Below are 14,027 nucleotides of genomic sequence, written 5' to 3' on the forward strand. Positions count from 1 at the left end.
GTTTCTCTCCTGTAATTTTGTTGAACTTGGCTCCTTTTTTCTGCTTCTCAGGGGTTTTTTTTGCCTCTGATTTTCAGGTGAGGTTAAAGGGACAGTTGATGTCCCTCAGTCACTCAGAAATGAAAATTGTTATCGTTAACTCACCGTGTGACGTCAGTTTCTTCTGTGCAACACAAAATTATAAATTTGGAAGATTATATTCATACCTTTCTTTTAACAGTGAACAGTTGCTGAAAAAAGCTTTAAAAACTTGATCATTTCACTCAGATATGTATTACAATAATTAAGAAAAGACGATCACAATTTCTGTTTCATGCCGATTGAGATTCAGCATCATATTACTATTAATATTATCATGCTACTTGAAGACTTGAAATATAGTGCGTGAGTTGTATAGACTACATTTATGGTGTTTTTGCATCCTTTTTGAATTCTTCAGTCCCCATTAATTGTAATTTCAAGCAAAAAAAGAAACCTTGCCCTTTAAGTGGCAGTACTCATTACCAATTTGATACTGAACAAAAAGTAACACTACCAGTTTTTTCTACAGGTATATTTAACAGTATAAGGTCCCTAAGTGCTGTCTGACTGACATGCAGCTGCTGTCGAACACTCATGCATATGCATATGTCTTCAGGTAGTGCGGCTGTGCATGTGAACGCTTTAAATGCTATTTTTAGTTAATGCCTTTCCTGGCAAGCTGCACACAGTTGGTTATGTCCTAAGTAAATGAAAACAGACGGTACAAAAAAAACCCAACAACATTTGAACATGAACACAAAGTTAGGCCTAATGGGAAAGACAGAGACTGCACTGCTGGTTTTATTACAGTTTTGCTTCTCTTTATTCAGCTACTCTTTTCTTGAATCCAGCTGCACCTGGTAGTCTCTCTCTGGTGCGGTTTTATTTTGCCTGTTGTAACTAATCTCTGCTATTCACGTTCTCACCACATCACACACATGTGACTCATGGCACAGTGTGTTTTAATGTGCGGTATTGGAGGACTCTGTGTGTGTGTTGGTTTAAATGTGTTTTGTCTCTGCGTGTTCAGATGTAATCAACGAGAGAAGGTCAGGTTTCTTGGCTCACGGGATCTACTGGCATTGAGCGCCCCCCGTTCAGAAGCGAGAAGAACAGAATTTCCCTCTCTTTCTGTGCTTTTCCCCCTCTAACCCCTTTTCCAATACAACACACGCGAGAGAGAGAGAGAGAGAGATGCTCTATAAAGCGAACTTCTGAAGCGTTGCCAACAATCTCCAGGCAGAAAGAAAAGAGTAAAGTTGGGGGAAGGGAGGACCTGGAAAAGAGGAAAAAGACGGAAGGTGGAGGGAGAATAATCTTGGAAGTTGCTACTGTAGAGCCACTGTTATAATGATCCCAGCAGCCCCAGTAGACTTTCCAGTAAGATTTGCTACAGGGCAGAAACCACAGAGAAACATGTATTTGAGTTTATTTTGCCATGTGATTTTGCTGAAGGACATTTTATGTGGTGGTTTTAAGGTTAGACTGTAGTGGGATTTTCTGTATATGTCCACTAACCTAATTGAACAACTAGCTCAAAGAAATGGTTTTTGAATGGCAGCATAAATATAAATGCTGAAGCTTTCATTACACATAATCAGCATGTGTTTCTCCTTAGGAAAGGGAAACTTTGAATACACTTTAATTATGTGGAGAAAACACAAGGCGAGACTTTTTCTTTTGCCAAAGCAGTGAATGAGATTCACAACACAAATGTTTTGTTTAATTTAATTTAATTTTTTGAACACTTTTATTTTAAGTGCTTTTTTATTTAGTGATTTTAAAAAATAAATTATAATATGATCATATGATAATTAAACAGGGAAGTATCTGTGCACAAATTTATTCAGTCTTGTAATGTTCTTATATCTACAAACAAAATCTTAAATATTTAGGAACAGTCTTTGTTTTTCTCCATCAGATGTGGAGGCAGAAAACGGTGAGTTAGACCTGAGCGGTATCGACGAGGACGAGATCGATCGGGTGAGTTTTGACCTCATTATGGTAACGACATGATAATTTGCTTTGAAAGCAAATAGAGAGTTACGTAAGCTCATGTTTGAAGTCTTGTCCATTGAGAGAATCAGCATAATTGTGGTTCTATAAAGTTGAAATCTGGGATGAGATTCATATTCAAAAATGAATAATGGGATTGCATTAGAATAGAGTGGAATGAGATATGTTGCAATTTACTCTCTTCAGCTCGTCCACCATGACGTGAGGGATTATATATTGTTTCTCTTTTTTTTCTCTTAGTATATCCTTAATGAGAAGGAAGTTAAGGTGAAGACTGAACTGTGGATGCTTCAAAATGCAGACTACCTCAAAGAACAGAAAGGTGGAAGAGATTGAAATGTCCCATTTCTACATTTTACTCTTGACAGGTTCATTTAAATCAAGTTTGGAACACTTTTGTTAAAGCTAAGTGTTTTTTTTTCCTTCAGAAAAGGAGGAAAGAATAGCAAAGGAAAAGGAGGAGGGTACATATAAAGAGCGGAAGGTAACAAGGCACATCATAAATGCAGGTGCAGTTGTCAGGGTCACAAATGTGTACGTGTTTACTTTCTTATTTTTGTGTCATCTTAAAGCCTAAAAAGAAGGCACGGAGGCGTGAGCCCATCAATGCCAGCACTGCAGACGAAGCCATTGAAAAGATGTTGGAGCAGAAACGCATCTCCACTAAAATAAACTACGATGTTCTAAAAGACTTGAACAAATCCAGCCCAAAAAGTCCCACTCAACAGACTGAAGAAGCTTCCGCCGGAGCCAAAAGAACCCCTGTGGCCCGCCAACGGAAACCCCAACTGACTTCACCCATGACTGGCAAAACTATCAGCAGCTTTGGCAAGAGGTATGGAACTGTATGAGAAAGGTTTCTTCTGTCTTGATTTATTTCTGTTTTTCTCTCACTCCCTGCTTTTTTGGATTTTTTTCCCCCCACACACCTTTAATTACACATTCTGTTCTAAAAAATCCTTTATACTACATAACTTGCCATCTGTCCTAGAAAAATCTCACCATCACAGTCTAACCCCCACATCCTGTCCAAGAATGATGTGAAAAAATCTCTTCCATATAAAAGGTTTTTTTATCCTAACCAGCCGCAACTGCAGTGAGTGACTAGACATTTTGTTGTTTGATTTGGTTTCTATTACTTTTTTGCGTCAACCCGGGTTGCCCCTCCCACAGAAAATTGTATTGGTCCAAAAACACACTCTGCATAGCTGTAAATTAAACATCAAATATCTTCTGATTGGCTGTGATAGTGTTGCATTACGTAACCTTATGAGACAGACAGATTACATAGTATGGGGAAATTTTGTGTTCACAAAAAGTGGTTTATTTTAATACAAAATAAAAAAACGTTGTGAATGTTTGTTCTCTCCTCTAGTAATCCTGTGTCTTAGAGTGTTGATGTGGACAGTCTAAAAACAGATCCACTCCTATTGATACACCCTGATTTTTATTTGTTTGCCCACACCCATTTTTGGGCTCTTTCCTGTACCAACTCAGCTCTTTTTCTTCTCTATGCTAACTATAGACCTACGGATACACAATGGCAGGGTGCAAGATTGTAACTGTACTTATTCTATCTTTATATCTTTTCAAATGAAAACTATTTTATGTTTTACCATTTTACAATGTTTAAACAAGGTGCATCTGCAATACAGAGTCTGTCTTCATTTCATAAATCATTGAAATAATAGTTTTGTTAAAGAAAGATTCAAGGTTTACTTCAGCTTAGTAACAGCAAGCAGTCTAATAAAATTAGCCTATTATGCTGCAATGCTTTCTGCTTTGACGTTTTCCATGCTGCGTTAGTCACACATGTCATTCAGATCACATGTTTTTGTGGTTATACTGGTTATGGTCTTGTTGATGCTGGTTTCTGCTGCTAATATAGCATCTTAAGAATAATATCATGGTATTACCATGGTTTTTGGTCCTCAAAAATATAATTTTGCTTATGAGATTTATAATGTGGCCCTCCGTTGAAGTACCTTGGAGTACCATGATAAAACTGTGGTGTATGAACAGTTGAATTATTCAGGACCACAGTGCATATCCAAGTACCATGGTATTATCATCTGATTCCACACTTCACAACACTTTCTGTAGCAGCACAGTCATGAAGATGTACTGAATTCCTCATCAAAACTGTAAATTCCCATATGCGTGATGATTTTTTTTTTTTAGATCAGTTTTCTTGGAAAAGCTAATTAGGATTTCACTCATGACCCTCAGATGGAAAATCCCTTGAGCTTTGTGGGTCGGGCTGCAAGTGTGAAAGGTTCTTATGTATGTTTCTCTCTCTTTTTTTATGTCCTTTACCCTTTTGTGCCCTTGAGTACAGGGCAGGTCTCTTAAGAATAGCCCAATCTGGGCTAAATTAACCGTGGGTGTGTGTGAGAGAGAGAGAAAGTCCCATGCATATGGTCAGACAGAATAACCCCGTTCTGCTTTATATTTGGTCTCTAAATGCTGGTATGGAACACATTAAAGGTTAGAGCACATATTTAAAGTGAGGCCCCACTGCGGCCCACTCCTTGGTACCCTCCTTTTTGGAAAATATGTGTGTGTTGTACTACTGTGTACTCATTTCCATTCATGCTATTAGTCTTTGGCTGAAGGCCTTCTAGGTTGTCATTAGTCATGGATATATATTCTCTCTTTAAGGAGAGGCTCTTGGTGGCCCTGCACAGAAAATGTGCTCCACCTTCAGTTTGTCTCTGACACACCAAGGCCAATATCATGGAACAATGAGCACCTCTCTCTCTTTTTTCTCTGTCTCTCTCTTTGAGTGGCCAGTTTTATCTGTGTGTAGTGTTTTCTTGTTGAATGAATTCTTGAAGTGAACAGGATAGATCTGTTGAATCATTCATTCTGAAAGTAGGTTTTATGTTTTTTTTCTGAATGAAAGGTGAGCAAACGTCCTTTTAAAAGCCATTACACTGTTACCATGCCAAGCTCGCTCTCTCTTTCCCAGTTTTTCTCTTTTTTCTCACTCATAACAGCCTATAGTCTGTTTACTGAATGGAGTCTACCTGAACGAGAGTGTCTGTATTATTCATTGACTTGTTTTACTCATCCTTTTTTACATTTTTTATTCATTCTTTTATAGACTCATTCTTCGGGTGGGCAATATAGCTAAAAAATAAAAGGCTTAACAAAAAATAAATTGAAAATAGTTTTTAGGTATTTGTCAGGGTCTGGCGTCTGGTGTTCTCCCTCTCACCACCAGAGGTCGCCACTTCCCATCCTCCCGTTACCTTGACTCCACACACCTGTGCTCACACACACACACAGCTGTTGCCCATCCTGAACTCCGTTACCTTGACTCCACACACCTGTGCACACACTCACTCACACACAGCTGTGGCCCATCCTGAGGGCTATTTATGCGCCTTCCCCACGCCACTCTGGGCGGATTATTAGTAATTGTTTGTAGTTGTGTACGAGCTGTGATGTGTGGACTGATGCAAGCTCTACGTGGCCGTATTGCATCAGATTCCCTTCCTTGCCTGTGTCTCAGAGTCTTAGCTCTGTGTGTTTTCTGTTTTGGCTTTTACTTTGTTTTTTCCCCTGCAGTCTAATAAACCTGCACTTGGACCCAAACCCCTGTTTACACGGTGTTTTCCTAACCGCGCCGTGACAGTATTGAACAATATTTAACATATAAAAGATATATTGAATATTGTTTTGAAAAATTCTGAAACAAATTGCAAATTTAATATATAAAAGATATATTGAATGTTATGAAAAACATCTGGAAATAATGTGTGTGTATATATTTAATCATTTTTTTTATTTTATACAACAATGTAACAATACATAAATAGTACACAAATTTACATATGGATTTAAAAACATTTAGTAAATTTTCATGAACATTTTGGACAAACTAATCATTAAACTAGTGTTCACTGAATTGGAAAGTTTTATTATTTACAGACCTCTGACACAATGATTAGTAAACATAATGGCCAAATAAGCATATTTTAATGTGATATTCACAATGTTGCTTATTATTGTATTGCCAACAAAGTCATTGAAAATATATTGCACAACCCTAACTCGACTGTTTTTTTTTTTTCAGGTTCTCTTAAGAGGTTCCCAGTCCTATTTCAGCTGAACCTGAATTTATCACAGAAACTCAAAATTAGTGCATATCAGTGTGTGTGTGTGTGTGCATGATGTTCTGCTGACAGTAAAGCCATTGTATTCCATTCAGTCCACCCTCTGTGACACACTGAGGTATTGTGTACTGTACTGTTATACACAAACACACACACATAGACACGCAACCTCCCTTTTCTGTCTCTCTTCTGTATTTTTACAGCATATTCCCGACATCTCGCAATTACCTGAACATCTACCCATCTGCTGGTCTGTTCGTCCCTCTGTGCTTCTGAACCTTAAATTTAATAAGTCTCTCACATTCTCTCACTCTGTCATCCAGCAATAGCCTGTATAATTACCCCCTGCTGTTTTAACCCTCTCTCCCTCGCACTCCTCCCAAATTTTCTGGTCATTTTCTTGTCCTCTCAAATACCCACAGCTCAGCATTTATCCGGAACCATGGAGACTACAAAGAGTGCGAGTGTTTGTGTAAGACAGTGTTAATTTTTTGCTGAAATGAACAGGTTTTCAATAGAGTTAGCGGTAAGGCTTTGTAAGAACCTGAGATGGATTGCGCTTATTTTTGCAGTCCTTTGTTCTTTCAACACTTCCTCTGTATCCATACATGAGACCATCTCATGTTAGACATTCACACCTAGACATTCACACCATCTCACACCATCACACATCTGGTAATTAAACAGTCTCCCCCTCTCGCTCTTTCAGACAGATGTTATAGACACTCTTCCCATTTTTTTCCGTTCTTTATCTTGCTTCTGTCTCACTTCCTCTGAGGATCTGTCTGCTGTCGGCTTGAAGTTTCTTACTTAATCAGCTTACTTGCAGAAAACCTGCATCTCTAGAGAGAGAGAGACGGAGAGGGAGAGGTAAGCTGTCTGCTGTCTGCAAGATCAAAGAAAGTTGGGTTTTTCTCAAGGCTGAATTGACCCAAAAATGAGAGGAAGTTTTCGTCATCCTTGAGGAAAAGAGAGACCCTTATCTTTGCCTGGAACCAAGGCATGCTTCTGAAATGAAGACACCTACTTCTTAGGCGGTGTTTGCTCATGCTTTCATGCACTCAGCGGAAATAGTGTCAGCCTGGTGTCATACACCTTCAGCTCAATAAAATAAATGGCCCTGTTGACATCAGCCATTTAGTCATACACTGAGGTCAGCGTGATGCAGAAGGTCAAAGTAAATGCTGAACGATTTATAATGTTCTGTGAGAAAGCAATGGAGTCATCACAAGCACAAACCAAAGACTCTTGAATGAGGTCATGCGCACATCATTACTAATGGTGAGAGGAAAAAAATAGATATCAAATAGATATTTGATATTATTTAATCTCATAGTATTTTAGTGATATTCTCAAATCTTTTTGATTTTGACAAGAAAATTGGAACTATTGAAGGAACACTTAATGTTTTGTTCAAACTAAATCCTATTGAGTATAATTCTGAAAAGCACCAAGGGTTAATTCAGATGAAAGAAAATCACAATCACAATATCACAGTTTTGAATAACTGCCACAAAGAATTACAATATTATTGTATTGTGACCCAGATATCAATATACTGCATCAGCAGGTCCCTGATTCCCACCCCTAATCATTATTGTGCTCTGTGTTTGAATAATTGACCCACTCAGTGGTGTGAACAGTTTATCAGCCCTTGACGCACATGTGAATGCGTGTGTGTGTGTGTAGACTGTTTCTCAGGAATAGAATGTTGTTGCTGTGTTTTGGCTCTGGCTGCTTGTTTTCATGCCAAGTACCGCACCGCTCCCCATCCCAGAATGCACTGTAGCATCAATAGGACACTCGTATGCTGGGTTGTCTCAACCATACATGCCTGTCTTACTGACTGAGAATCTGAAGGAGTCTGTGTGTGTCTGTCTGTCTATATCTATCTATCTATCTATCTATCTATCGTTCTATCGATCGTTCTATCTATCTATCTATCGTTCTATTGTTCTATCTATCGTTCTATCGTTCTCGTTCTACCTATCATTCTATCCATCTTTTCATCCTACTTTCTATTGTTTCATCCTTTCATTGTATCCATCTTTTGTTATATCATTTTATCTTTTGTTATATCCATCCTTCTCATTCTATCCTTCTATCATTTCATCCATCTTTTTACTTTATTTTTCTATTCTATCATTTTTTTGTCATTGTCATCTTTCTATCCTTCTTTCTATTATTCTGCCCTTCTTTCTATCATTCTATCCTTCTTTCTTTCCTTATTCCTACTCTATCCATTTTTATCCTTTCTAACATTCTATCCATCTTTCTTTTCTTATATCCTTCTTTCTGTCTTTTTCACTAAATCCTTTCTATTCTATCCATTTTTCTATCCTTCTCTTAATCTTTCTATCCTTCTTTCTGTAGTTATATCCATCGTTCTATCCTTCTTTCTGTCGTTCTTTCAATCTTTCTATTGTTTCATTATATCTATCTATCTATCTATCTATAGAGAGATGTTTGAGTTGAGTTGAATATGTGCGTTTGAGTAGATTCGGGGCGGCTTGTGGTTATATAAAGAGAACTGCTCCCATGAGAGCTGAATCTCTTCTGCATATTCCGATGTATTATCAAGAGAATCATATGATTCTGATTAGCGTTTATTTATGCTGCGGGTTTGGTGCATCATATCCATACCTCATTAACATATTTTACATTCGTTGGAATAATGAGTAAACTCATTATTTAAACTGTGCCACTGCACGTTGACTTGCAAATACTGAGATGTTAACGGTCTCTGGATTCTTCTGTGCTTGTCCTGCCCCCTCTTTCTCTGTCTGTCTCTCGATCTCCCCCTCCTGTTGTCACTCGAGCTGCCATGTTTATTCCACTGGGAATTTTACAATGAGAGATTTGAAGTAGACTGTAATTCAAGACGGGACTTGTCCATGTCTACCACTACCTATGAAAATGTGCTAGATTCAAAAATGTTGTTGTTATTCATGCATTTTGGTTTTGAAAAATACAGTGAATACATTTTTACTAAATATACAGAGTGACATTTCATTGTGAAGCAGGGGGTGTTTAGAGTCTCTGTGGGTTTGTAAACTCATGCTTTTCTGGGTTGATAGAATTTAAATTACGTACATTTAGGGAATTAATTTAAATAATGTGTCACGATTTGCATTATAATAAGTTAGTGATTTAAGCAGTGTAGTGAATTGAAAAGAACAGAGCTGAGGTATACTGAGTTTATAGGACCGGATAGTACGTAAGTTTTGACCTTGTGTTTCTGTCAAATTTTGATTAAGATTCAGATAAAAAAAAAATCCCTGCGCAGCTTTTGAAAAATAAGCCATGTTCTCTTAATTATCTTATCTATAATATGTCTTTTTCACTGTCTCTCTCTTTCTGTCTTGCTGTCTCCAAGGTTACAGCCCCTGGTGTGTGCGCAGCCCTCTAAGAAGCTGGCCCTCGATCAGGTGAGTGAATTTAAATCACCGTCCTTCCTACAAGCACATCCTTGGCAGGCCTCTGGATATATTAAACCACTTTTCCTTAACCCTCAAATGGCCCTCTGGCCCAGAGCTTCACTTAGTTTATCTCTGGTGCGGGAAAACTGCATTAAGTTGGCCTAGAAACGGCTCTTTCCTTTTCATGTCTAAATTAAGAGAATTATTTTGATCCACCGAGCTGCTTCTAGATCAGCAGTCTAACTCAAAGGCACCAGTTTGAGTTAGCATATCGTAAGCTAATGTACCGCCTCGGACTTCAGCGAAAAGTGGGCCGCTGACGCCTGGACTCTGAGGAGGCCTTGATGACACATGCTCTTTTCTCTCGATTCCTACTGATCCCTGGCTGGTGTTCTGGTCCGTAGACCACTGGAGCTCTTCAGTGGCTCTGTCACTCCCTCCGGCTGTGTCTTCCATGATGCTTCATCTTTCTGTATGTCAGAGTCCTTGATCTTTTCTCCTCTGTCTTGTTTTTCTCTGTTATTAAGTCAATCTGTCTGTCTTATCTTGGTCTCTGGTCTTCCTTCTACTGCTTTTAAACTTCTGTGTGTGTGTGTGTGTGTGTGTGTGTGTGAATATATAATCAATGCTCTTTTCAACCCAGAGCAAATATACTACCTCTAGGGGTCAATACTCAGGTAACTAGGCAACCTCTGGCCATCACTTGGCAATGGGAAATGAAGCTTTGCGATTGATGGTATTCTCTTTGTCCCTCAGGAAAATAAACCGTTTATAAATTCACTAACAAGCCTATCTGTTGCTAACTCTGAAGCTAACTTGTGATGATAAGTGTTGTCCTCATTTTTAGCAGCATGATAATAGGAGCACACAGTCAGAGTTAGTAAAGGGTGTTTTCTGAGTTGAAGTCACCAAATCCAAATGGACTCTTGACTTTATTAATACATGTCTTTTATCTTATTGTGAACAATTAATTGATGCTTGTTTTCTAAAGAGGAAACATATTTGTAATTGTTTTAAAGGGGTGGCTGACTGCTTTTTTTCTTGGCTTGATTGTGTTTATGGGGTGCAGTGTAACATGTCTTCATGCTTCATTTAAAAAAAAAAAACACCTTATTTTTCATATCTTTTACCTTTATTGTAAGCCGCTGTCTCCATTGTCATTTGAACGGCTGGTTGACTTCCTGTTTCTATGATACCACTCCCTCAGAAATACGCAATGGGCTCAGATTGGTTAGCTGGCCCAGTGTGTTGTGATTCGTTAATCGCTTATTGTACGTTGTCCGGAAACTTCACGCCCATTACTATTACGGGCAATAGTTGCATGTGCTCCGGTGGAATGTAGGATTGTAATTGTCAGGAACAGAATTAAAAATAAATTTTAACCATTGTTCACGAAGTATAGCGTCCGTAGGAAGGGCGAACACAGAAGACCTGTTAGCGGGGTGAAAATAACAGTTTCGACGGCATGGCTACAACTCTTCCTCTTCTCTAAAGCCGCGCAACATGGCCCTGTCACCTTTGTTGCATGTTCCCGGGGGTGGGGTTTATGTAAATTTCTGGGTTTGTGATGTAACGAACCCAGGAAGTAGCTCGTTGTAGTCCCTACGAGCCGTTTTTGTAGGCATTAAACTGCCAGAATTTTAAAAGACATATATATCTCTGTTTGCATTAACTTTCAGTGCCGTAACTTTGCAGATATTGTTTATGCTCAAACAGCAACATTACACACTAACTAACATTAAAAAAGTGGAAACGCTTTGGATGATGGACACAAAATGAGCTGGGAATGTCATTTCATGTTGACTTTCTTATTCCTTCTCTACCTTCAGAAAGGGTTTGGTGCCCCAGTGGCCACTCCTGCTGCTCCAACCCAGAATGCTGTTGTCATGGAGAGTGGACCTGTGGCGTACGAAGACCCTGTAAATGAAGAAGAGGAGGATGAGGAGGACGAACACTGTGTCAGTGCCATGCAGTTAATGGGCAGCACTGGTATGTGATAAAATAAAGACTGTCCTTCACCTTTGGATCAATTCTTAACTTTTCATAAAGACGTATTCCTTTTAGACCAGTGGTATTTCATTATTATTTATACACTAGTATAGTATTTTAATATTTTCAATTGGCAATTTAAATTTTTAAATTTTAATTATTTTTATATTGTCAAGTTTTAATTTTAATTTTAATGTTAGTAATTTTATGTGCTGTTGTCATTTTTGTTCGTTTACTTAAAATGTTTCTGTTTAGCTTTATTCTAATTTCAATTTTAATAATTTTAGTATTTAAGCTTATTTTATATCAGTTCGTTGCCAACACAACATTTCTAATTTTCATTTCATTTCAAGTTTTTTTTAAAGTTAAAAGTTATCTTATATTTATATTTGTGACCCTGGACCACAAAACCAGTCTGAAGTCGCTGGGGTATATTTGTAGCAATAGCCAAAAATACATTGTATTGGTCAAAATTATAGATTTTTCTTTTATGCCAAAAATCATTAGGATATTAAGTAAAGATCATGTTCCATGAAGATATTTTGTAAATTTCATATAAATCTCAATTTAAAAAAAACATTTACCCTTATGACTGGTTTTGTGGTCCAGGGTCACATTTTATTTCAGCTTTATTCTAATTAACAAAAATAGTTTTAGTTTTAATTAATAACAACAACATTGCTTTAGGGGCTTTCAACGTTTTCTGACCCAATATAGTCTCTCAATATAAAAAAAAGTTAGATTTTCTCCATTAAACTTTGTATTAATGTTGTTTTTCATTAAGAACATTACCTTTACTATTTTATGTGCTTAAAAGATCATTAGCAAATGTTAATTCAAAAATGTTACATTATGAATATTTAAGAACCTATTTATATATAATTCTCACAGACTCCTGGTTGAAAACTTTGGCTCCTTTTGACAGAAACATCTTCATTTTATGCTATTTGTGTTTATGTAGGTTGTGTTTTGAGTTTATGTAGTTTAGAACAGAGCATTAAGTTTTGTCCTAACCTTTCTGCATTCCTCTCCTTTCCTGTGTACAGATTACGGCTATGAAGTAGATGATGATGAAGGTTTCTGAATCCAGAGTGCCTGTGGGAGCACCAGTGGAGAGGACACACTAACACTTACCCTGCTGCTTATTCTGACCCCAAAACACACATGCAACCTCCATTTAGTCTAGTGTTCATGCTTATGTTTGCAAGATGAGAAGAAATATAGTGAATTTTACACACTACAGAGGATGGAGAACAACTAAACAAGAACAAAGATCCCATATTCTTGCTTTTCCATAGGTGCGTGATCTGAGCTCATATGCACTAAGTAACTTAAACACCATTTAAACTCACAGCACACAAACAGGAGTATGAGAGAAAATGGATGTGTGTGCGGTGATTGAGAGTGATGATTCTCTCTCTGGAGTGTGTAAGCCTGCTAGCTAACTGCATTACTGTGTGTTTTAGGCTAATGATGACATATGATCTTGCACATCTAAAGCGATTAGCCCACACAAGGCTCAGGCCTCTGTGTGGACAAATGTGTGCATGTACACGTGCCTTTAAATATTGCAGTATACAGGCCAGGAATAGTATTATGATGATTTTCAGAGCCGTAAGTGTTATTCTTTAAATCAGATGTAGCTTTGTGTTTAGTATTCAGTTAGTAACATCTGATTAGTAACAGTGTTAAATTTTGTTCCACTGCTTGGCTGGTTTTCTAGTGCCTTTTTTATTATTATTATTATTAAATTATCTAAGTTTTTTTTTTTTTCAGTATAATGTTTAATGGGTTGGTACCCTGATTAGAATATAATTATTTTTGATTTGATGGTGGCTGTTTGTCTGATTTATTATGGAGACTTGGAAGTCAATCCAAATGAGAATACTTGAAAAATTTAATTTATTCCAGATAAATGCTGTTAAAATGTAATTGGCGTGACCTTATTATCACTGTTAAATATTTTGAACATTTACAAAATGCAATATATATATAATTTTTTTGTTTGTTTTTCAAAGAAAAATGTTTGCAGTGTTGGATAGTTTTGGAAATGGACTGATGTCAGAGAAATAATAGATTGATAGTTTAGTATTGGTCTGTTAATGAGGAAGAAAAGTGTTTTAATTGTATTACTTATATCTGAATTCTCAGTATGGTTAGTGCTCTTTGAGAACATTTTACTTTATTTATAGTTTGTTCTCTCCCAGACCAAAAGGTACGAGTACATTTTCCCCCCTTCTGATAGAAAAGGGTTTCTTCTATCAATCATGCCACGATACACACAACAGACATTACTGATGCAAAACCAAACCATTCCCAATCTGATAAAGGTGCCAATCCTAATAATTAAAAGTACAGGTTACAGGGTAACCATCTTAAAATGTTAGAAAATATATATAAAAAATACTAACTTTATCTGGGATTATTTAGCTCAGGTTGGATGGCAACCTCGAGCCGTTCT

General features: G+C 37.4%; 1 protein-coding gene across 1 annotated transcript in view; it reads left to right on the forward strand.

Annotated features, from left to right (window-relative positions):
- The window catches only part of brf1a (BRF1 general transcription factor IIIB subunit a), a 45,546-nt gene extending 32,230 nt beyond the window's left edge, over nucleotides 1–13,316 (forward strand). Inside the window, exons 14-20 of the mRNA XM_016533468.1 lie at nucleotides 1,943–2,004; nucleotides 2,278–2,359; nucleotides 2,466–2,521; nucleotides 2,610–2,872; nucleotides 9,535–9,586; nucleotides 11,407–11,566; nucleotides 12,613–13,316. Of these exons, the coding sequence (XP_016388954.1) occupies nucleotides 1,943–2,004; nucleotides 2,278–2,359; nucleotides 2,466–2,521; nucleotides 2,610–2,872; nucleotides 9,535–9,586; nucleotides 11,407–11,566; nucleotides 12,613–12,650 (713 nt within the window). The 3' untranslated portion in view covers nucleotides 12,651–13,316. The remainder of the gene's footprint in view (nucleotides 1–1,942; nucleotides 2,005–2,277; nucleotides 2,360–2,465; nucleotides 2,522–2,609; nucleotides 2,873–9,534; nucleotides 9,587–11,406; nucleotides 11,567–12,612) is intronic.
- Nucleotides 13,317–14,027: the final 711 nt, after the last annotated feature.

This window comes from Sinocyclocheilus rhinocerous, unplaced genomic scaffold (assembly GCF_001515625.1).
Source record: "Sinocyclocheilus rhinocerous isolate Xijiao unplaced genomic scaffold, SAMN03320098_v1.1 scaffold1515, whole genome shotgun sequence".
NCBI classification, from domain to species: Eukaryota; Metazoa; Chordata; class Actinopteri; order Cypriniformes; family Cyprinidae; genus Sinocyclocheilus; species Sinocyclocheilus rhinocerous.